The 25,873-nt window shown below is 39.0% G+C and overlaps 1 protein-coding gene across 1 annotated transcript in view; it reads right to left on the reverse strand.

The window, feature by feature from the left end:
• Positions 1-3,743: 3,743 nt before the first annotated feature.
• The window catches only part of LOC148368994 (ankyrin repeat domain-containing protein SOWAHA), a 31,392-nt gene continuing 9,262 nt past the window's right edge, over positions 3,744-25,873 (reverse strand). Inside the window, exons 4-11 of the mRNA XM_088329724.1 lie at positions 20,936-20,992; positions 20,609-20,710; positions 19,999-20,010; positions 18,808-18,990; positions 12,983-13,075; positions 11,002-11,074; positions 8,799-8,894; positions 3,744-5,480 (exon numbers count right to left, since the gene is read on the reverse strand). Coding sequence (XP_088185850.1) covers positions 5,302-5,480; positions 8,799-8,894; positions 11,002-11,074; positions 12,983-13,075; positions 18,808-18,990; positions 19,999-20,010; positions 20,609-20,710; positions 20,936-20,992 — 795 coding nt within the window. The 3' untranslated portion in view covers positions 3,744-5,301. The remainder of the gene's footprint in view (positions 5,481-8,798; positions 8,895-11,001; positions 11,075-12,982; positions 13,076-18,807; positions 18,991-19,998; positions 20,011-20,608; positions 20,711-20,935; positions 20,993-25,873) is intronic.

Raw genomic sequence — 25,873 nt, forward strand, 5'->3', positions numbered from 1 at the left:
CTTTTTGACCCAAAGAGCCATAAAAGCAAAAAATGTTTTAAAAATAAATTGAGAGAGCCACATCATATATTTACAGACAAAATTGAAAAAACTGCCAAACACGCTCTCTAGACAAAAGCTAATTCTTCAGGACATTTTATTTCACTGTGCGTCATTTGATGATTTAATCAAATGAATGAAATGATAATAATGCCAAATACTGTGTCCCAAATCAATGTAAATATGCCATTTACAATTTGTCTTCCACCTTAAGTTAAGAGTGTTGCGGCAATTTTTTTCTATGAAATTTGTCCTTAATAACGGTTTCAAAACAATGTGCATGCAAAGTTATTTTGTAAAAATGTCACAAATTACTAAGCATATCATCATTTTCACTTTCGGTGTAGACTGCACTGAGCGAGAGAGAGAAGGAAGTGCCTTGTGCTGTGTGCAGGGATCCGCCCACCTGTACTGCTCACCCGATCAAAGTCGTTTGCCAGCATTTTTATTTATCAGTTTAAATGGTTTCTAATCGAACTTCTGCATTAAGTTGCTTCAGCTTTATATGGACCAAAATCGGGATGAAATCACTTGACTTTGGAACGCCACAGAGAGATGTGCAATAGTTACATTTTATTTTGGAGCCATATGTACTCATGAAAAGAGCCATATATGGCTCCCGAGCCATAGGTTCCCTACCCCTGCTGTATTGTATAAGTTCTTTGATGATTTCACATTGCGTACGCCGTACAACAATTTTTAGACAGTGACATTTTTGTTTTGTTATTAAAAACTCATAATTTTTTTACCCATTTCAACTCTAATCCAGATCGTCTCTGTCACTGGTAGCAGACAACGTCATCGTAAATTGCTAATATTGCCACGGCATTCCACATAGTCTTGCTGTGAGTCAATGGGTGCCACTTTGTTGTTGTAAGGCTTATTAAAGAGGATTTGCAATTACTATTAAGGGAAGTAATTGGCGGAGGTAGACAGGTATGAGATTAAGAGACTGTTGATGATATGTAATCACTTATTGTACACTTAAATGAGCGTACAGTAGACACTATCATTTTTTTTTTTCCATTTTTTGCCTGTAGGAGTTTGCATGCCCAAACTGGACGATCTGATTCAGAAGATAAGCAGTCACGAATGGTAGCCCCTGGAACTGTAGGGAATTGGAGTTCCCTTGTAATGGCAAACAACTTTTGAACAAAAACAAAACAACATAAAACTTGTATGCCGAGTGTTGAGAGGTGCTCGTATAAGGAGGTACCAGTGTACTTTTAGGACACATTATTACCGTTTTCGTTCAGCGGGCCGGATTAAGAATCTTAAAAGGCCGTGTTTAGCCCGCAAGCTGTAGTGTGCCCATGCCAGATTTTTGCAGTGTCCAAAAACAAGCAAACTAGACACACGCATTCTCTCTCCAGGCACTAATGAGGTTATTGGGCATCTGTGACATGACATCTACATTCGAGGCCCGTTTGCGAAACAATGACAACGAGGAAGCCCCGAACCTCGGGCCCTGTGTTTTCCGAGTGAAAATAACAAAGGCGAGCGGGACGCCGGCGGGAGGGTGCGCTCTCATGGAAATGAGCAACCCAAGCGACAATGTAGCGCCTAATCTCTACAGAGAGAGGAATCAGTTACACAGCAGTATGCAACCCTCAGTGCTTTTCATTGGAGTCAGCGGGCTGTAGAAACAGCAGCCGTCACTTCACCCCCAACACACACACACATGGGTGTAATGTAGCCACAGGCCTTGCCCCTACAAGCACCAGAAACAAGGTGGCCCCCCTCTCCCCAAACAACAGAAGGGAAAGAATAAATGGGGCAGAGGGTGCTACGGGGGTGCGAGGCCTCAAAGCACGGGATTAGAGTTAATGTGCCTCCCTGGGTTATAATCTCTTCACAGGGGGACTTTGTTTGAGGGGTTTGAGGGCAGTAAGATAAGTATCTATTACAGAAACTCCCTCTTATCCCGCCAACATCCCCGCTTCAAAAATGAGGCCCAAAAAAACTTCCCTGTCCCCCCCTCGGTGTCGTCCGATATTCAAAGATCCCGAGAGCAAGTGCTTCCCTTTTCAGCTGGTCGGGATTTAAGAACTGAAGCCGTATGGAGTTAGCGGTGCCCGTATTTACTGCATCTGAGGCCCCCAAAAAATCAGGTGGTTAAATGTTGAAAGAAGTGGTGTTGAACAAGGGGACTATCTGCAAAAACGGTTCATTTTTTATCACTACTGTACATATTTTTTACATTTTATCTCTTGGGTTTTCTACAACCTCTAGCAAAAAGTATGGGATAATCAGTCTTGGACAAGCACTCACTCATACAATATATTCTGTAGAACAAACTCGGATAAAAAGCATGAAAAAAAGATTTTTTTTCAAAGTTCAACTCCTTGTTATTCAGAAACTCAAAAATAAATTAAGAAAAAAACATTTTAAATGGTCAGTAAATGTTACTTTTACAGACAAAGCAAAGAGAAAAAAATGGAAATCACTCCATTTTGAGTCAAAAACAAGGACACACCCAGTCAATTTCCTTTCCTTATTAGGGTACCTGGCTTAGATTAAGTCTGCTGGTTAGTCAGCAGTTTAAAACAGTGCAGTTATTACACCTTGGAGGGCTCCTGGACTAAGTGGATTGGCAAGAACCAGGGCTCCAAAAAGAGAGATCTATCTTAAGACCAAAGACAGGATTGTCAAACTTCTTGAAGAAGGTAACTCTACTCGTATGGTTGCCAAAGATGTGGGATGTTCACAGTCAGGTGTATCACAGATTTGGACCACGTACTAACGGCATGGGAAAGTTGTTAAAGTCAAGCCTACTGGTAGGCCAAGGAAGCCATGTAGGTGTCAAGACAAACCACTACAGGCCATATGTCTTTAAAACAGAAACTCACGATTCCATACTTTTTTCTAGGGGTTGGAGTATGTGAATTCTTACCGCAAGTGTTACGCAAATTGGCTAATTCTTGATTTTGATGGGTCAAGAATAATAGTGAAGGTTTAAACTTCAGATGATTGAGATGAAAAGCTCCTGAATCAACCTCTTATTTTGCACATCACGCACATTATGGTTGTGCTGTTCCCACCACATTTTGCTTAAATAGACCTTGAATTGATCTGTATGAAATGAAATGATCTGCATTTATATAGCGCTTTTCAAGTCAATGAAGACTTCCCAAAGCGCTTGAATCGGTTATGTTCTGCGCTAAAAAGACTCAAATGGATATATTCGGTTATTCTTTAACGTTTAGAGGAAACACACCTTTCCGCAGAATTCAATAAGCCAATTTGCAAAAACAGTTGCAAGGACGGAGAGCATTATTTGACCACAAAATGTCGCTGTACTGTGTAGTGCATCCAAAAACAAGTGCTACAAATCACAAGGAAGATTACAAACTACTGACACCCAGTGACAAACCGCAACAATTTTCTTCTCATTTTTTTGCCCAGCCTTTCACAAGTATTTTTATTTTTTTTTATTTTTTTGCAGTATCCTTAGCTCTGAGATGGCTGAGGTGTGACTCATGTTATGGTAAAATAAATGCAGATTTCATGACCTACGAGTATTTCAACACATAAAAGTTTATGTCAATTAGTTTTTTAATTTTAAATGAATGTTTTTACTTTAATGCATGCTGACCAAAACATCCCCAACTGCATGATTCTCCCTCAAAGGTTTCAGAATTGGTCAATATTATCAATGCCTATGTATGTGGCCCAAATCAGGAAAATCCATTTGAAAGACAAAATGAGTTTAGCATAGAATAGTTTAATAGCCAAAAACAAAATATCGATATTGTTTAAACAACACAATAGTGGCTTGTACAAGTAATTGAATTACATATCGCAAGTATAGATTTCAAACGATAACAAAATGACCGCAAGGGGCGGAATTCCTTCCCTTTGAAATATAAATTGGCACAATAAAACTCCAAAAGGTTGTTAAAAGTAACACAGAGTGCTAAAATCAATGAAGGCACTTAATTATCAGCCGTTAATTACCAACACAAGTCCTGATAACGCCTGTATCCGAACCCAAAAAGGCAGCAAAGTGACACTTAAAGGTCCCTCACTGGTGAGGAACTTTGCAGACTTTAGAGAAAAAAAATGTGGATTTCTTCTTTTAAATGTCATGCTAGTGGTTTTAAAGCTTACAATTCAAGTAACTTTCCAGATTACAATCTTTCCATAGATCTTAAGTGATATAACAGAACCCTTCATCTAGGAATTAGAAAAACTAAATATAAATTTGAAAACTCACCGCACACATTTCACTTCCCATGAATAATATTTGTTCGCATGTAAGTGCATTAAATAATATGTTTTAAAACAGATTCTCAGCATTCGAGATTTAAAACTAACACAATTCCTGCTGGTCGTAAAATGCGTATCCCTAATTTTTCATTAAAAATCAGTATAAAATTTTGTTTCACTTTTCCCGAATCCGGGTCGGTCCGTGAGAGCGCTAAATCCTAACCACTGTACTACGAGCAGTAGATATGACATGCAAAGGGAAGTATCCTTTATCTCATCATCACTATTTTAGTCACAGTACTAGAGACAAATGTTAATTTGGTTGTGGCGTTCACATGTTACAATGACAATACATTAATTTCTATCCTAAGCGACAAATGTAAAGAACATTTGTCTTGTGACTAAAAGTAGTGTTATAACGGGATTAATCGTCTTTACGACTGATAAGATAAGATAAGATAAGACAATCCCTTATTCGTCCCACAATGGGGAAATTTATTTTGTTACAGCAGTAAGACAATGAATCATGAATAACAGCTAAAAATATGAACAGTAATAACAATTATTTAGAAATATAAAAACCAGAATATCAAAGGTGGTCCAGTTATAAGGATTCAGTGCTCTCACTGCCGCGACCCAGGTTTGATTCCCATGTCGTCCAATATTATGCATGTTTTTCGACTGTTCAGTCGGTAAAACCTGCTGTATGACGTGCATCCAAACATAGTTATTGTTTAGGTACAACAAAATGTGTGTTAAACAAGAATAAAAACGGAGTTTTTTTTCTCTCAATAATAACTACTTTTGGTTTCAGGGCTTAATGTGTAAACATGAACACAACCGCATGAGTTATCTTGACAATCGTCCTGAGCAAAGACAGCAATTACGCTAAAAAAGTAACAGAAGGAAACATCCGAGTGCTAAATACTGATAAGGCGTCACATAAAAAATCTGCAAATGCCATTTATGTGCTTGGAGGATATTCGTGACCGATAATGGTAAAAATGGAAGCCGATTTTAACTTGCAGAACGTTCCTGAGTATCCACCGTCCTTCAGCGCGAGAACTTCCTGGGTCTGAAGGGAGGAAGGGCGAGCTGGTGCGACGGCGTTCTCTCTTCCTCAATGGGCGCCAGTTCCTCAGCGGAACCCCATTTCTTCCTAGACTGGAAGATTGAGGCCAACTTCCTGTTCCTGTTACGCTCTCGGGCCTGAGATGCTTGAAACTCCACTGCTGTGAAGGACAGAAAACAGTTGGACAGAGTACATGCTTGTCTCTATGAGAGTTCCATCTGAGGAGTAAGTCATACTTGCTCTCACATTTAAAAGTGGGGTGCGGAATTTTAAAACTTAAGGCTGGAAATATGACTAATGACTTTAAGTCAGGAGATAGCGGCAGAGTAACACATAATGTGTGTGCATTTCTTATACTTTTCTTAAACTCTCCTCTTTTTATCTTTTTGGGGGTTTGTTCCGCCCCGAACAGGTCTGATAAACGTAAGATAAAAGCAGATAGGCGCAATGGAAAATAAAGCATGAGGGCTCGTTGAACTCAGTTTATCATCGTTAACACATACTAAATGAGAAAATATTCAACTTTCAACACCTCAAACTACGCAACGCACCTTTTACATCATACTCTCACACAAGCACAACTATACTATCATATAGACACATTCGCTTCTATGCACAAACACTACCATAATCTCTCACAAATACTACTATACTCACTCACACAAATGATTATACTCTCCTACACACACTACTAGATAGATAGATAGATAGATAGATAGATAGATAGATAGATAGATAGATAGATAGATAGATAGATAGATAGATAGATAGATAGATAGATAGATAGATAGATAGATAGATAGATAGATAGATAGATAGATAGATAGATAGATAGATAGATAGATAGATAGATAGATAGATAGATAGATAGATAGATAGATACTTTATTCATCCCCGAAGGGAAATTCACATTTCCAGCAGCATCCGTGAGCTGAGAACAATACAATAATAAAGCAAAAAGAATACAATATACAAATACCCAGTGTGACGTGCAAATGCCCACTGTAGCGTGTTATATAGAATAACTAAATAGTGCTACACAGAATACATATTGCAATAAGATTCGGTAATATGCAATGTAGGGGGTGTGGTTTACTGTGGGCTTTTACTCTGCCGGGTAGAGTTAAAGAGCCTCATGGCATGAGGAAGAAAAGATCTCTTCAGTCTGTCCATAGTACAAGACAGTGACAGCAGTCTGTCGCTAAAACTGCTCTTCTGTCTGGAGATAATGCTGTGTAGTGGATGCGATGGATTGTCCATGATTGACCGCAGCTTTCTATCTAGCTTACTATTCTTTCACGCACATACTACTATACTCCCCCAAACACACCCCCCCCTCCAAAACACTACTATTGACTCTCGCACACACTATCATACTCTCAAACACAATACTATACAAAGGTTCCTACAGCTTATAGCAAGCTATTATATTCAAGTTATATTCAAGACTTTTGAAGTAAAATTGAAAACCCCAAAAAATGACCCCCCCCCCCAAAAAAAACACAATTGAAACAAAACAAAAAAATTCTAATATTTCTTGCACAATACATCGTGCGTAGTACAGATTACCTGGCACAGCTTTTAGCCATGGCGAAAACCGTTTGTCAGACAGCCTCTTCTCATTAAAATTACATTTTTATATGGTCCAAAGTAAACGTCTATATACAGACACACTTCTATAGGTTCTCATACACACTACTATTATTTCTCATACACCATTAGAATTGCTTTCAGGGCTTTTCACACCTAGCGTAATGATCATCTTACCTCTCAGTGTTATTTTAGTTTGGGCACTTTAAGTAACCACAGCGATGCACACTGTGTTGAAGAGTTCAATGTCAAACTGGAGTTGCTCCCAGTATAGTAATATATGTGAAGAACTATAGTAAGTGAGTAGTAGTATAGTACAGTATTGTAAGCTATAGTATGTGTATTAGAGCATAGTGGTATGCAGTGTTCATTTTACCTCTGAAATGTGATGGGTCCCCGGGACTCGCATTCTCAAAAATCTATGGGTCCCAACAGAGATCTATGGGTCCCCAAAATTTAGTGTTGTCGAGGTTGAAATTGTAAATCGGCAACATATATGCAATATAAATCTATATATTCATTCAGTTTTAATCATCACAGTTTACTGGAAATACAAATCAGTTATCGCTTCAAGATTTTTCAGTTCACAACAATATTGTAAATTATACAAAATAATATTGCTGAAATAATTATATAAATCTATATTTTCATTCACTTTCAATCATCACAGTTTATTGGTAATACAAAGCAGTTATCACTTCAAATTTTTCATTTCACAATAATGTACATTATACAAAATACTGAAAATACTGCTATCCACTTAACTATCTTTAGCAGTGAAAGCATGGCCAAGTCTTCTTTTTGATGTCGTATCCGTTCATACTTGCCTCTCTCTTCCTGCAGCAACAGAATTTCCATAGCTAATTTGTGGTTTTCATTGTCATTGTGCCGATCCAATGTGCTTTTCTGAAAGTTCGTATTGCAAAATGATTTATGCAATCCAGTTTTTTTGTCACGCTGGGTACACGCATCACAGAACATGTAGCCTCCATTATCATCCTCCTCATAGCGTAACCAGGAATATAATTGAGTCCATTTTGGCAGAAAAGTCCTTTTCTTGCTCGGGGTATTCTTTTGTTTATTTTCTTTCATCGAATCGTTCGCTTCAAAACACGTGTTTTCCTTGCCTTCGCGGTCTTCTGAAGAATTTCTCCGCCATTTTTACGTGCCGGAATTATTTCCGTTGTTACCACTTTCTGTGTTATGTTTCGACTTATTACCGACACTGAAGAAATTACCAATTTTTTGTTGATTTGCACCTAATACCAACTGTTTTTTCGGAGGCATACTTCTCTTTCACTCGACAACCGCCTCAGTAGCCTAGATGGTAAGGCGCCCGCTTTGAGACTGGGAGGTTCGGGTTCGCGCCCCGGCCGAGTCATTCCTAAGACTTAAAAAGTGGTCGGCGGCGCCCTCTCTTGGCTGCGGCTGCATCGGGTCAGATGCAATCGACATTTCGTTCTGTGTACATTGTTACACAGAATGACAATACAAGGAAATTATTATTATTATTATTATTATTAACAATGTCATCTCGAAGCAACGAGATCTCGTTTGCCGAGATCTCGTTGCGAGACCAAAACAACAATGGCGGATGGCGGATCTGCCCGACGAAACGTTTGGAGTGCGGTAAATCTTTGTTAAAAAAAAAAAAAGTAATCGGGTAATAATGACAATTTGGTGTCAAAAACGTTGCGTCCCGGGGACGCACGTTGATTTGACCCAATGCGTCCCCAGCAAAAATGATGCATCTAGGACGCAGGGACGCGGGCAAACGAGAACACTGACCGTGAGTGAGGCTATGACGTTATATGTGAGAGAAAGTATGATTTACCTCTCAAACAGCCTCTCATATGTCTCCCGTGGTCCGAAATGAAAGAGCACTCACGCATCTCACAGTCCTCCTCTGGACCGTCTGCTTCTCTGGGGTCGAGGTAATGCAAGGCAAGACGGCCACTGTAGTCCCTCAAGTTCTCTTTAGCACCTGAAAGAAAATAACAGGACGAAAATATAACTTAAAATGTCAAGAGGCACTTGTGCCTGTTATTATTCTATGATGCTGCCATCAAGCATGGGACATAATTGCGTGCCACGATAATAAAACACACAAAGGTATCTCACTCCAGCACAGAACAAGACGGGCAAGGTTTATGTTCTATGTTTTTTTTTTTCCTCAGGATCTTATTTAGGTATACTTTCAGGAAGATCATGGCGTTAAAAGAAAAATCTCGGAACCTTACTTTACAACTATAATATGGACAAGTTTTCCTATGCCTAACCACAAAATATCTAGAAGATAGTACGCATTTTGAACACAAGACTAAGCAGCTTTTTAAAATATATTTGTTATGTCAATGCATTGTGTTGTACGGTATTTCAGGCAAAATTAAAGTAAAGCTCAAGTGCAGCGAGTGCTAATTCAGCTAGCCGCTAACATTAGGGTCATGAGCATGGCGATTTGCATTCGGGCTTTGATCAACTCAATAAACTCAATCTTCGCTATACTCCACTTTAAAACAAACATTATTAAAAGCGTCAAACAAAAGAAACTACCAAAATTCGTCATTAATAAATGTAAGCAGGGCAGTTAAATACTAAAGTAAATTAATAATAAATTGACTAGCATGAGGAAACCTAAATAAACAAGAAGAAAAGCATAAATAATTACAGAAATGTATAAAAAAAAATACAAGGTTTCATGTTGAGTGAAGGCCAAAAAGCAGAGATGATTGTCTCCCTTGTTTTTAATTTATAATATCATGAAAAAATATATTCATAAAATCATGTCTTAACACAATTAGCAATTAAAGTTAGTTGAAATAAATGATAAATTAAATAAACATGACAAACACTTAACAACAATTGGTGACTAGTCAAAGGCCCCAAGTTACAAAAATATTTTTCACAAAGTATTCTCTCATATATTCATAATTTAACATTAAAAGAACAGTGTTTTATTTGACTATTACATGTCACTGTATCATCTATTGTGTACCAAAACTGAGTGTCTAAAGGACACGTAGGAATATAAACTATGGAGAGTTAAAGTGACACACTATTTTCCTTCTTATTTTAAACTCAACTTTTCTTTAGGTTTTGGGGGATTTTTGTGCACCTGTAGCAGAAATATGGCGGAAAATCATGTGAGCTCCCTCTAGTTAAGGCTCGTGATATGTAAATAAATACACATTTTTCAAATGTACTTAATTATACGATAGTTTGTGTATTATTATTAAAATAAATATATTTTTTTAACAAAGTTTTTTTTACAACTAGGAGGCGCTAAATAATACACACTGTCCCTTTAAAATGAATTTGTGAAAAGCACTAAATTAGATCGTTGTAGCCTTTTTCAGCAAGGAGAAAAAAACAGTTATTATGTGGCAGCTACATTTAAAAAAATATCCTGTTTATATATTGTATATTCGTAACTCATAATTTGACCGCCACATTTCTTCGCAAAAAAAGTACATTATTCAGGGTCCTTGCAGCTCCCGGCAAGTTAAATTAAAGACTTTTCAAGACCTTTTTAATGCGTTATAAGGTCGTGCATTTGCATATCATTTTCCAAAGTAGATGCACAGAGAACACAAGAAAAATGGATAAGTAGTTAGGAATCAAGCCAAAACCTCAGCCCCAGAAGAAATATTCAAAAGAAGCTAACCAAATTGATGACGCTACAAAACGTAAACGTACATAAAAAGCATCGTGGAAAAGAGGAGTTCACGTGGCTTGTAGCAGACGACGCAACGCAAACTTTGCATGAATGAAGATGAGTAAATACAGGTACATACTGAGGGCAGATGGAAAACAGCGACGTCATATACATGCAATGAATGTTATAAGTAGATTTTTAATATAATTAATATAATAAATATAAACTTAATTTTAAAATGTTGTTTTGTTGTTATATATTCTGATTATCAATCCTGAATACTTTGCAACAATAGTTTTTTTGCGATTAGTCGTCTTATTGTGTTTCAACTTGTGAAAAATGGGGCAGGCAGCTTTATGGCTGGTGTCTGGTGTCCGGTAACTTTTTGTCATGAGTTTCAGACACTGCTATTAGGTATTCCAGACAAAAATCTTACCATAAGTCCCAACAAGCAGATCAAGAATTTTCCGATGTCCATGCAGCGCTGCGATATGCAACGGCGTGTAACCCTGTGGAAGACCACAAATTGAGAGATGGCCTTTCTCTCTGCATGCAAAACTAACTCAGGTAGTGTTGCGGTCACTCACCCCCTGGAAATCCGAAAGTCCGACGGAAAAAGCCAGGAAAGAAAAGACAAATGAGAAAAGCGCTAAATGATAACAAAAACATAATTGGCAGGTAATTCGTGGAAAATTGCGCGGTTTCAGAGTGGTGCATGCTGGGACACAGATGCCGTGTTATGGGAGACAATTAACGTGACATGATGTGATGATTTATTAGGCCGGCTTCTGCGCTCCCGTCGCGCATTTGCACAGCTGGCTCTTCACTTTGATCGCTCACCACGTTGCCGCATGCTAGCATGTTTGCAGAGGCGATACTCACGTGCTGCAAGACACACAAAAAAAAAGCAAAGACTGGATTGAAGAGTAATAAAGGTGCCACAGAATACTTTTGTTTTGCTAACAAAATGACAGAATCACAAAAACAATGTGGCATTTCTAGATTCAGCAAAAAAAACCTGAAACTATATAAGCCAGGGGTAGCGGGGTTCGTACACCTATATCAAAGCCAAAGTTACTCAGTAATTGAGTAATTTTTTCACCAAGTACTTTTCTACTTTTACTCTAGTAAGTATTTGGATGACTACTTTTACTTGAGTAATATTTTTCTGAAATAACAGTACTTTTACTCAAGTAAATTGAGTGTTCATTTTACCTGTGAAAAGTGATGGGTCCCGGGGACTCGCATGCTCAAAAATCTATGGGTCCCAACAGAGATCTATGGGTACCCAAAATTTAGTGTTATCGAGGTTGAAATTGTAAATCGACGACAAATATATAAATACATATATAAATCTATATATTAATTTAGTTTTAATCATCACACTTAATTGGTAATACAAAGCAGTTATCACTTCAGATTTTTCAGTTCACAAAAATATTGTACATTATACAAAATTATATTGCTGAAATATTAGTCTATACAGTATATTCATGCAGTTTTAATCACTTCAGATTTTTCAATTCATATATTCTTCGTGGTTTGCTGTCCCGCCACAGTTGTAATGCCCTCTCAAGGTCCAATTGCAGCAACAGAATTTCAATAGCTAATTTGTGGTTTTCATTGTCGTTGTGCCGATCCAAAGTGCTTTTCTGAAAGTTCGTATTGCGAAATGATTTGTGCAATCCAGTTTTTTTTGTCACGCTGGATGCACGCATCACAGAACATGTAGCCTCCATTATCATCCTCCTCATAGCGTAACCAGGAATATAATCGAGTCCATTTTGGCAGAAAAGTCCTTTTCTTGCTAAGAGTATTCTTTTGTTCATCTTTTGTCGAATCGTTCGCTTCAAAACACGTGTTGTCTTCTGAAGAATTTCTCCGCCGTTTTTTCGTGCCGGAATTATTGCCGTTGTTACCACTTTCTGTGTTATGTTTCAACTTATTACCGACACTGAAGAAATTACAAATTTTTTGTTGATTTGCACCTAATACCAACTGTTTTTACGGAGGCATACTTCTCTTTCACTCGACAACCACCACAACAATGACGTCATCTCGAAGCAACGAGATCTCGTTTGCCGAGATCGGCGCGAGACCAAAACAACAAAGGCGGATCTGCTTGACGAAAAGTTTGGAGTGCGGTAAATCTTTGTAAAAAAAAAAAAAGTAATCGGGTAATAATGACAATTTGGTGTGAAAAAAGGTGCGTCCCGGGGACGCACGTAGATTTGATAGAAGATTGATGCGTCTAGGATGCAGGGACGCGGGCAAACGAGAACACTGAGTAAAACTTTTGGCTACTCTAGGCACAAAAACACATGACAGCTAGCATTCGAATCCCTCACAAAACACAATAAGGAAAGAATGCACTCTTATGTCTCCCTGATGTAAAACAAGTGAGAAGAGGACGAAACACTCACAGATTTGATGTTGACATCGGCACCAGCATTTGCGATCAGAGTCGCCATGTCCTCGTTGCCGTGCTTGGCGGCCCAGTGCAGAGCAGTCTGCGGGAAGGAGACGGCAACAAAAAAGTTAATACAAGAAATCAGTGCATTACAAGTTAAAAGCTGCAGGAAAAACAACAGGTGGAAAAAATAAAGAGAGTGCAATCACTTTGCTAGTTGAAATTTAGATATCATCTCATCTCTTTTTGACCTTTGACTCTGTATTAGATTGAATATATTTAGGAATTTAAAACACTCATTCAATCGGTAGTGAAAGAAATAATAATAATAAAATTGACTCAAAGGTATTTTCTTTAATAGAACTAACTTTAGTTTGTGTGATTTCATTTCTTCTACAGAATTGTGTACGCAATGATAGTTGTCTTTAAATGCTACATAAACAGAGTTGAGGTGAGTTTTAGCTAACCTGCATTGGCTCCCTGCTAGCTTAAGATGTGATTTTAAGGTTCTGTTGGTATTATACAAAATCATGCATGGATTTGATCCCTCATCTCTTCGGGAACTTACTTGCCCCTATGTCCCGGTCCGGAACCAATTCACCTGACATGCATGTTTTGGAAATGTGGGAGGAAACCCACGCAAGCACGGGGAAAACATGCAAACTCCACAGAGGAAGGTTCAAACTCATGACCTCAGAACTGTGCCGCACACACGCTGCCTAGATTATGATGATTTGTGTAAAAATTAGTCTCCTGATTACTATATTATATACAAACTTCGAATGGGGAATTTCTAAAATGTGGTGTTTTAAATAACGTGAGACACCTTTACAGTCATCTACATTTACTTGACTGACCATTGATCATTTGTTTTCATATTTAATGGTGTAAAACAATGGTCGGCATCCACTGGACCGTGGACTGGCTTCAGGAAGGTTGTGCCGGGCCGCACAAGAAGAAAAAAAATGTGTCTAATTTTTTGCTTGTACAGTTTTTGTTTGTGATTGCACACATTTTGTTAACAGTAATATCTTATTATAATTGAGGAATATATCGACAAATATAGGGTGCGGCTGCGAGAGCGTTGAATTCTAACATCTAGGCCACTAGGATTGTAAATAGCAAGAAAAAGGTATTACATTTTATCTTATCACCACATTATTTTTTACTCACGTTGCCACTATGTACAACATTGTTTTGGCTGAACTCTTTCCCATAATGATCAATTACAAAGTGGTACTGTGAGTAAAAATAGTGTGATGAGGAGATAAAATGGAATGCCTTTTCCTATGTAATCTATATCCCTAGTGCTCCAGTGATTACACAGTAGATTTGAGCTTATTGTTGTCATTAATTGTTACTTTTACCAATGTTTTTATGACGCTGGACCATAAGAATATAGTCAGACATTAAACTGGTTCGAGTTACAGAAAGGTTGCCGACCACCGATGTAAAACAACAAGATTTTTATTCCTTGCCATTACCTAAATGCTAAACATTATGATATGAACACTTTCGTACTCCTGCATGACCCAAGTACAGAAAATTAGCTCCATAAAAGTGTGATGTGCTGACTTTGGTATTCACCAGCCAACACACAGGCCTCCTCTTTTGTTTTAGGGACTGCATAGTCATTTCCTTGCAAAATGTTGCGGGCCAAGAAGGATGTTGTCATTGCTGTTTGGTATTGAACACCAGTTGGAGCAGCTGCAGTCGACGAGTGTCGAGGATGAATGGAGGGATGGTTTCCTGCCATCTAACGGAGCCTAATTACAAAATAACACAGCGCTGCCCGCACGGCAGGAGGGGGTTAGGGGGTGGTCGGCCGCCTGTCACCACAGGCAAGATTGATGATGTTAGTGTGACCCGCAAAGGGGAGCCCAGCCCACGAGCGACTGTCAAAGCGCAAAAACGAGCATTTACAAAGGCACGCCTGCAGGTTGGCATGAAACGTGAAAATAATAAATGCCAGTATGTAGCGGGGGAAAAAACTACACACGTCCACCTGTCAGACTGTGATCTCCTGTGTTTTTCCATCACTCTTTAGGACGTGTAATTATGGGCTATCAACAGGTGTCGGCTAAATAACCGCAACCATCAAGTCAGAATTGGACCCTTAACACGGAAAATCAAACATGAGTCACATCAGAATAATTTGTAGAATGTTATTTTGAGAAAAGTGAAAACAACCTCAGATGTGAACAAAGCCTGCTGGATGCCCACATTATGGAAGTTCTTAGAAGAACTGTCGGGAGTTCAGGCAGGTCAGGTTTTCTCAGACCAACCTGGCGTTATTCGATGACAGCCTTGTCTGTCAGTCTGATGACATACTCTCTGAACAAACGCTTTAGGAAAATAATACTCGAAGTGCATGTGTGGGATACTTTTATTCACTATTGCAATTTGTATCTGTAAAACACAGCGTGAGGAATAAAATAAGCATTCGAGTTTTAGGGCATTGAAGTACACCCCGGATCCCAAGCTTCAGTAAAAATAGAGGAATTTAAGTACAATTGCAAGTAGAATCCTGGAGCAATTTAAGGACCAGAAAGCTTATCAATGAAAAGATAACCTTGACTTGTCATAAACCAATCATAAAGCAATAACAGAATGTAAACAGGGATGACTACAATTGGATGAAAATTTGCCACTGGGATCTCAAAACCAACGTTTTACATTTGCTGCTTGTTTGACCCAAGTGTTGAATAGATACAAATGTTCGAGTGTAAGACAATATTCACTATTATTCGAGAAACCCACCAAAAAGACAGAAAATTTGCATTTTTATAGTTTGGATTGGGAAATAGTTTAATTGGAGGGCTGGAAAGAGTTTGCTAAGAACAATACTATACATTTTTTTAGTTTACCAAATTGTGACTTGGAGGTAAATCCCAGGTATCAACAAGAGGTTTAACTTTGCTTCAACACAGAGAAAAAAATAAATTGCTAATTATAAACTGATTAGAAGCTGAAATTCAGAAATGTCGTAAACCCCAAAAATGTATCGATTCACAAAATTGTTAGCGATTCAATTTATGTCACTTCCATATCGATTAATCCATTAGTCGTTCCGCCTCTAATCTAACAGCTGATTCAAGCACACGAACTTGATTCCACAAAAGTTACCGGTCCCTCTACATACCTCCTATTCTAGTTAAGAGAAAATTGAGATCCAAGATATTTTTCCAACAATAATCTTTCCCAACATGAACTGAAAGTTACGATATTTTCCAGACGTATCAATTAGAAACCGCTCAACACCCGCATCAGCTGAAAAAATTTAGCAAATGCGTTTTCTGCCAAACAGACTTGATCCCGCGCACTTGTGTTGTGCTTTTTTTTTTTGCATTGCATCTTCTTTTTTTGTATTTTGGTGTGACTTTAGCCATGAGTTCTGGATAGGAAATGGAAAGGTGTTTTCTGAGGAAACAAGAAGAAGGTACGGAGTGCTTTGATTCACTACTTTGTGAAGGTTACATCCCGCTGCAAGTGTTAAACTGCAGCAAGACGACTCTTTTTGGTAGAAAAAAATGCCATGCAGGACATTCATCAAGGCTAAGGGGAAAAAAGCTGCCAGGCCATAAGGCCATAAAAGATTGTGAGGGAGTCTCCTGTGCTCCCTCACTCCTGCACTACCACGCATACACCTCCATTAGCAACCACTGACTTCCTCCAAGGTAAGTGCTCATAATAAAGTCACATTTATTTCGTTAATATCATTTCAGTTATTTTATTACTGGAGCTTTTTAGGGTTAACTTAGATGATTTTGTTATTGGGAAAAGCCATTCGAGATTCAAGAAATTCTATATATGAGGGTACACGGTATTGCTTTTTTGATGTTGGTTACTTAGTTTTACTTTGGCGGGCCTTGTTCCCGTGCTTTAGTGACCTTTGCCAGCCTCTTTGATTTAGGTTTTAGTCTGGGTGAAGTAGAGAGAGTGACACTAGCACATCAGAATAATCTACAATCAGTATTCAATGACTAAGCTAGAATTCCCTAATACTGATTTCCTCTCATCACTGATGGTTCTGACAGCGACCTCATCCAACCTGGTGACCCAATTAAACAACCATTAAAAAAAAGATTCTTCCCTACTTCATAGAGAAGCTCAACGATTCACTTCATGTCTCGTGGTTCCCTTAGTCACCAGGGACAAGTTAAAAGTTCACGAGCTGTTCAAGTTTTGCAACTCTGTTGTGCACGTGTTTGGGATCTTGAGACGGTAATGTGCTAGGAGGTGTACCTCAGCAGAGATGTCGTCCATCTCTATTGTTGGCTAGCTGTCACAACACAAGATTGATTGGCCCAAGTGCTGTTTCTCCTACTGAAAAAGAGTGACTGACGAGCCGGAACAGGATGCAGCGTGTCCCCTTCCTGCGTCCCTCGTTTTTGGTTCCTGAACCCCCCCTCGAACACGCACTGTCTGACTGAATACTTAAGGGGTGCGTCTTGGTATAACACCTGCCCAGAGCAAGATGAAGAGGAATGATGGACGGATGATGTACTTACAAACTGTGTGGCCCGGGAGGAAGAGCAGGTCCCAGCAGGGCGGCAGGTCCATGTTTTGACAACAGCAGAGACACAACAAATTACATTTAAAATTAGTTCACCTTCACACTACCTGATCCTTAAATAGAAATTGTAATATTCGACCACTAGATGCCTCTGTATTGTGTCGTGCAGGAGTGTCAAACTCATTTTTGCTCAGGGGCCACATTGTAGGGTCTCACCGAAGTGCCAGACTAATAAAGTAAAGGCATAAAAAGTCTGCTAGAGCAGTGGGGCTGGGAATCTTTAGTAGTCTCCCAATCAAATTACAATTACAATTCAGGGTGTAAGATTTGGTTATAAAACGGTTATTGAGTTGTTTTGGTTCCGAAATATATTTTTCTTGACAAAGATTTAATCTCTAAGAGTGTTAATCAATGGTACATTTGTAGAAAACGCAAAACAACAGTTGAATTCATTGGCACAAGTCTGGGGAAACTCATGAAAATGGCAAAGTGACATATAACACCCAAACACCAATTCAAATGCAAATCATTTCAATGATTTTAAAGTATTTTTCTTCTATTTTTTTATTTTGTATGCAAATGTTTATTTGAATTTTGGAACTTCGTTGTTATATTTAATATCTATTATAAAAAGGAGCGTAAGCTTCTTAAGTTGCAAAGACACACAGGTGCTAACTGATAATATACAATTATTGATCATTTATAGTAAAAAGTGTAGTTCAGTAGAAAATATTGCGGTTTAAAGAGACATACACGCACCACACCTGAGTTCATTCGTATTGCCTTAAACAGCCGTCTTTGACTTCTATTTTAAGTAAAATAACATCAGGATGGGTGTTTCTTCAAATGTTCTCTGGTTGATAAATGTCAGTCAACAAATACTGCTAGTGGGTGGCTTGCTTTGGGAGTGGTGCCTGGTTATGGCAACCTCGAGTGGACTTATTTAAAACTGCAGGTCATTGTTTGACGCAATACTGTTCGTTTTTTTTTCTCGTGTTTCTCTCAGCATTGTCATTTTTTTAAACAAATTTAATTCTTTTTACCACGAAGGGCGCTAAATGATACATAATGTCCCTTTGACGATAAGTCATAAACACAAAAACACAAAAGTGTGGTTCTGATCTAGTTCTACTGAGTCATGTGACATCACCTGCCTCCGGGTAAGCTAAGCGTGGATGCTTTTTGCGCAAAGAGCATCTTCCTCTCTACGACCAGGAAGCCAAACGGGAACATCAAAGCGCGCTAAAGGAGACTTAGCACCTTCCCAGGGACACAAGCACTATTGTTCTGCAATTAATCCCAGCCTGCGCTATTACTTTCAGATTATCTTTAAGTAGGTGAAGTCTTTGTGGGGAATTAAGACTCTCCTTAATCCACGACCCCCCCCCTCTCATCTCCGTGCACTTCAATGGCGGCCGAGCTATCTTGTCCGGGTGGCTACCGCGGTGGCTTAGAAGGTGGTCCGCAACCGGCCGCAGGACAGTGTGAGAACTGTGATGCTGGGGAGGGACAACAAACATGAGCCCAAAGCTCTTAAGCGCACAGGGAGACAAATAAAAGGATTTGGGTTGTCAAGGGGGGCGCAGGAGCTAAAAAGCTATCTTTCATAATCCTTTTGATAGTGGACCTTTGAAATGCGTGATCTGGATGTTTTAACACAGCCTTCTCGGAATTCCATTGAGACGGGATCAAAAAATCTCCGGACGACCATATGAAAGTTACACAAGAAGATCGCAGGTCCAAGCCGAGGGCGGGCAAGCGTTACATTCTCGCTAGGATTGCAGATTAGTTGAGAAAGGGGAAGATATTTGATAGGTGGTAATTGTTCATGAGAAAGGAAACTTACCCCCTGATGAATACGGTGATCATCACGGACATAAGGACAAAGATACAGACAAAGAATCAAGTTCATAAATGTTTAAAGATTAGAACAGTGTTTTTCAACCAGTGTGCCGGGGCACAGTAGAGTGCTGTAAGAACTTGTCTAGTGTGCCACAGGAATTGCCCAATTTAATCTTTGCAAACAAAAACATGAAATAGTTTTTTTCAGCGATCAACCAAGTAATTGTAACTTTTATTTCCATATCAGTAAGTGGGAACACATTACATTTTTGTCCTAAATGGAATAAAGAAAATAATCTTGCATTCATTATTATTTTGTTATTTTACTAAAAAAATCTTGTTATATTACTTATTTTTCTTTTTGGAAAAACAGCATAAAATAGTAAAACTTGAAAAACACGTTAAAAAATCTAATTCTAAAATAAAATTGTTAACTTGTACGTCCGAAGCCACGGTGATCACAATCAATAAACATTTTATTACATTTTATAATGTCAGTTTAAGCTTAAAAAGATACAATTCAAATGAAATAAATTTCAAATATTTACAGCAGACAGTGTGCTCCGAGGTTTTTTATAATAAAAAAGTGTGCCCTGGCTCAAAAAAGGTTGAAAAACACTGGATTAGAATATCGACATACAAGAGGAAAAAGGTGAAATACTTACAGATGTGAAGTCCTGCAGTAACACAAAAAAACAAGAGAATATTTTAGCAAAATCCTAATGTAATCATGCAATATTGGCATCATTTAGCATATTTCCCCAACTGTCTTATGTATGGACACAATTGGAAATGCGTGTCGGTGTATTATCATAATCGTGCATTTATTAATGAATAGATATTTATTGAACAGGGGATTCGACACAGATAGCTACGCTAAGAGTGCTGAATCCTAACTACCAGGCCACTAAGGACATAAATGATGTAGGAAAAGGCAATGGAGCTTATCTCATTAGTACGCTATTCAGTCCAATAGATAGGATCCGTTGCTCACCCTGCCGAGACCGGGTTCGGTTCTCGTTGCATCCAATTTTTTCAATTGTGGGTATTTTATCAATAAATTGACCATTTAATCAAATTAGTTGTGCAATGCTCATAATTGAAGCAAAGTGCTAAATTATGTCCCTTGATTAAGCACTAAATTGTATAATATGGATTGAAAAACTCACACGCACATATAAATTTTGGATAATCGTTTTTTCGTCATTAATAATCAAAATAATTTAATAAATAAAATGGAGTAGGTCCCAATTTTTAGGATATTAAAAACATTACCTTCTTGTTGGCAAGTGACGGGTCCTGTCGAAGCAGCTGAGAAAGGTCAGGAATGCGAGCACCAGCCGCAAAGTAGATCCACTCTTTTTCTAAAGGATCCAGCTAGGATGGAGAGAAATTGGTTATTAAGATTGTTTTTTTGTTCAAGAGTTAGCATTGCGAAGAAGGTTATCCCACTTGCAAATAACACAGTCTCTCAAAGATGACATAACTAGCATAGCTTAAACTTTGGCAATGTCACAAATAAGAAATATGTTTTATTTTGGCAGACCTGTCGGCTTTGACTTTAAAAATAAAGGGGGAAAAAAATTATTACAGTAAACTTACTGCAACTGCCGCGGAACCCATATTACCGGACGACTCTTCGTCCTGCTCCGACTCCCACTGAAATCCAGAAAAACATCAAAGATGACTAAAACATATGGCACAATCAGCTGCAGAAGATGTATATAGTCATACACACACACACACACACACACACACACACACATAAACGCAAACAGGCACTTATACTCGTTTGAAATCATCCGGCTGCTGACCAAGAGGTGTGAGAGCAAGCTAGCAAAACAGGGACACAGTTTCACTCCGGAGGAAAAAAAAAACAATCTAAAAAACGAATTTCAAAACAACACGCATGGTGTGTATCACTTCAAAAATGTGAACACCTTCAGCTCTGAAGTTGTTATTATGTCATAATACTCACCAACACAACCGCTTTAAATATTGGACTATCACTTTTCTCCCCGTAAAAACGCCTACCCATTTAAAGGTTTTTTTTACCTGTTGCGCTTTTAGGGTGGACCAAAGTGAAAGCAAGCGTAGACTGAGAAAGAGATGCTCAAAAAAGCACAGTCTTTAACAGGGTTGGGTAGGGTTACTTTAACTGGATTACTTTCAATTACTTTTGGACTACTCCAATACCAAATATGCTAATAAAAGACAAAAGAAACTAAATATGAATAATATAAAATAATATCCCATAATATCTTCATTCTGCTGACATTTTTGTGCAGGCTTGGGAGTAACGGAATACATGGAACGGCAAAAATGATGTTGGCAAGCTCATCTCATCTCATTAGCTGCACCGCTTATCCTCAGTAGGGTCGCGGGGTGCTGGAGCCCATCCCAGCAATCATCGGGCAGTGGGCAGGGGACACCCTGAACTGGTTGCCAGCCAATCGCAGGGCACACGGGGACAGACAACTCACTCGCTCATTCACACCTAGGGACAATTAGGACCGGCCAATTTACCTGAAATGCATGTCTTTGGAATGTGGGAGGTAACCGGAGTGCCCGGAGGAAACCCACGCAAGCACGGGGAGAACATACAAACTCCGCACAGTAAGGCCGGGATCTGGATTTGAACCCACGCAGGAGGTTCCCACGACCTCAGAACTGTGCCGCACACGCGCTAACCACTGCGCCGCCGTGCTGCCCATGTTGGCAAGCTGTTTGGATTTATTTTCATTCTGTTTCTGTCGCATTTTATGTTAGTTTTGCCGGAGATCAAAGCCAGGAGAGAAAGCTTACCACGTGTTGTGAGTCATCATTGTATTCAAATCTAGTTTCTTTTGTCTTTTATTAGCATATTTGGTATTGGAGTAATCCAAAAGTAGTTGAAAGTAATTCAAGTTAAGTAACCCTACCCAACCCTGGTCTTTAATAACAAAACCAGGAACAATGTAACAAATAAACAAGGAGTCACAAAAAGAAATAACATGTCCAAACAAAATTCAACCAAACAATATCGAAACCAGAGACAAAAACCAAACTGGAAATGGAAATGCAAGGAACAAAGTAACAAACAACAACAAACAAAGGGTCACAAAACTAAAAACATGTCTGGGGGAAGGTTGCGTTACACATCCTGACCGTACCGCTTTAGAAAATTCAAACAACAACAAAAATCTTAACTCAACAATGGCATTTTAAGTCCACAGCTGCTTTTATTTGAAGTGAAATCTCCATGTGAGTAAACTGCTCCAACGATCACATTCGATATCTTTTTTGGTCAAAGTTTTCCACTTTTGGTTTTGAACAAGCACATGTTTTTCTTTTGTTTGTTTTTTTAATATTCAAGAGACGGATTGTGTTTCACGCGTAATAATAAGAGTATGCGATAAAATTTACAGCTTTTTAGTGTCAAAAAATTGGCATGTATGGTGTCACACTGGCAACCTTGCAGCAACTCGTAGGAGTTCAAATGAATTCAAATCAATTGTTATCTGCAAGTAAAATAAGATTAAAAATACTATCTTTAATATTTCAAAATCATTTAATAATGTGTCGTAAGAATTGGACAGGAACATGATTCAGGTAGTGTATTATAACTCTTTCAACGTGACTATAGTCAGCAAATGTATTCATTCATTGGTTTAGGGTAAAACTTATAATGAAAAGAAAAGTATGTCAACTAAATCTATGTAAATATGACATTTAATATTCTATTGCTGCTAATGTTATTTCGACTACCTGTGGGGTAAGACTATTTTAATTATCCTTGAATGTTCTATAATATTACCAAAAATGATGGTAACCTTAAAATTTCCCTGATTTATATCAAATTAATAATCAAATTAATTAAAAAAAAAGAACGGGGGATTGATGCTATGAGAAACGAGCATGAATCAGAAACACTCAAGCCCTGCCTCTTACTAACTTTCACAGCCAATTAGCATGACGCCACCTTGTGGGTCAGAACTAGTACTGCTCGTGAATAACGCTCGAAGTATACCTTAATCACTCGCTATAACGCGGTTTATGCATTGCGCTCTGCATTGTGATTGCCTAAACAGTACCTAAGAGAGTAAATATTGATAAAAACGTAAATAAATAAATGTTCACAGGTACCGTATACAGTACTTTTATTTGTTAAAGGAATATATGGGCCTGTGAAAAGGTTTTCCTAGATTTCAACATATTTTATACTAATTAATTGTGTAATAATTGTTCAAAAAGTTTATGACTTCTCAGGTTTGCTTATCACAGGGTATACTTGGAATGTAACAGCCGTGAAAAATGAAGTATTACTGTAATAAGGAGGTGGCCACCTGCCTGACACGAATATCTGAGCTAATAAAAATCCAACCAGTGTTTATTTTTGTTTTTACTGTAATTGCAGAAACACGACTATAAGGCTCACCTAAAAATCCCAATTAGGCCAGAAATTAGAAAGTACACTTTATTACCCGGTGCGACTTACATACTGCAGAAAGTGGCAGATAAAATTGGAAATGCAGAAAGTAGTTATAGGTATGGATTATTATACAAGGTTTGAGCATTAAATGTGCAATGTTTGATCAAATTGATAAACATCACTGACCTAAACTGCACAGCATTGTGTAAAACGGGAATCAAACTCAAATAGTGCCAGGGAAGGTGCAAAAACTTTAGCACTGAAACAGTAGCTGTACATATGAGGTACCATAAGGCATTAGACCTTATCTCATTATTACAGTATTTTTACTTACAGTGCCAGGAAAACTGATTTGCAAAGTGTATTCTTGTAAATGTAAATGTTCTGCATTCATATAGCGCTTTTCAAGTCAATGAAGACCTCCCAAAGCGCTTTACAATGTGCTTCACACTTTTCCCTTTTACACACTAACTAGCCGATAGCAGCTTCAGCCATGCAATTGGGGGCATTAGGGATTCAGTGTCTTGCCCAAGGACACTTCGACATATAACACGGAGGAGCTGGGAATCGAACCTGCGACTTCTTGATCCCAAGACGAGCACTCTACCTTTTAAGGAGTCTCTCCACTTCTTAATCAACAAATGTTAGAGAATAAAGAAAACAAATTATTTCGACAAAATACAAATCTCTATTAAATACATGTACATGATATTATTTACGCACAGGTGAAGAAGTGTAGAGACTGTTTTTAACCAATTAGAATACACTAAGCAAATCAGTGTTGCTGGCACCGTGGATAAAAATGCTGTGATAATGAGATAAGGTCTAATGCATTTGCATTTGTCATCCGTACCACTGGGGGGTCTATTGGTAATGTGTGCTTTCAATGCTGCTATTCAAGTTTGATTCCCATTGCATACAATGTTTAGCTATTTTGGTCAACGGCACATACTACCTCAACACGGTAGCTCTTACTGTAGTCTCAATCTCATGAGCCTTATAGTCTCGTGCGCCTTGTGTAAGAAAGATAAATGACAAAAGATTATTTTTGGGGGATGTGCCTTGCAATCGGGGAGGTAGAGTGTGTGCCCCTCTGTGTGTAGCTCCACCCACTCCTACCGCTCACCCAAATCAAGAAGATCTAGGTTCTTTGCTAGAGCTTCTGGGCGTGTAAAGTTTGTTCTGTGGTTTTTCATCATACGGGCCGGTAATCGTTGAGTGATAAGATCTGGGGTTTCTTTGGCACTGGGATGATGTTGGCAAATTTGAAGCATGATGGTACTTTGGCTTGGTCTAGCGAGGTGTTGAAAATGTCTGTTAGTACACAAGCCAGCTGATCGGCGCACTCCCTAAGTACCCGCCCCGGAATGTTGTCCGGGCCTGGAGCCTTCCTTGTGTTGACCCTTCTCAGGGTCTTCCTCACGTCAGATGAGTCCAGGTGGAGTGCTCTTTCGCCCTGATTTGGAACCGCTTTCGCTGCAGGGGTGCCGTTTTGTGCCTCGAACCTTCCAAAGAATTTGTTGAGGTCATTCAGAAAGTCCATGCTAGTGTTCTGCACTGGGGCGGTGGTTGGCTTGTAACTGGTGATGGCCTGAATGCCTTTCCACATATCCCTGGTGTTGGTTGTGCTGAGGAAACGTTCCTGGATTTTTTGACTGTGCGTTCGCTTTGCTAGTCTGATAGCCAGGTTCAGGTTAGCCCTCGCTGATAACAGCGCCTCCTTGTCACCAGATCTAAAGGCAAGGTTCCGTACTTTTAGTTGTTTTCGTATTTCAGCAGTCATCCAGGGCTTCTGATTGGCACGGGTGCAGTATCAAGTTCCTAGGGGTGCACATTACAAACAAACTCACCTGGTCCGTAAACACTGCATCACTGGTTAAGAGGGCACAGCAGCGCCTGTACTTCCTGCGGAGGATGAGGAGAGCCCACCTGCCCCCACCCTCCCTCATTACATTCTACAGGGGCACCATAGAGAGTATCCTGACCAGCTGTATCTCTGTGTGGTGTGGAGGCTGCAGCGCTACCGACTGGGGTAGTGTGAGGAGGGTAACGAGGACAGCAGAGAAAATAATCGGGACTACACTTCCCTCCATTCAGGACATTGGCCAGAAGCACTGCCTATCCCATGC

The sequence above is a fragment of the Urocampus carinirostris genome, chromosome 3, assembly GCF_059441175.1.
Source record: "Urocampus carinirostris isolate Australia breed hairy pipefish chromosome 3, RoL_Ucar_1.0, whole genome shotgun sequence".
In the NCBI taxonomy this organism is placed as follows: Eukaryota; Metazoa; Chordata; class Actinopteri; order Syngnathiformes; family Syngnathidae; genus Urocampus; species Urocampus carinirostris.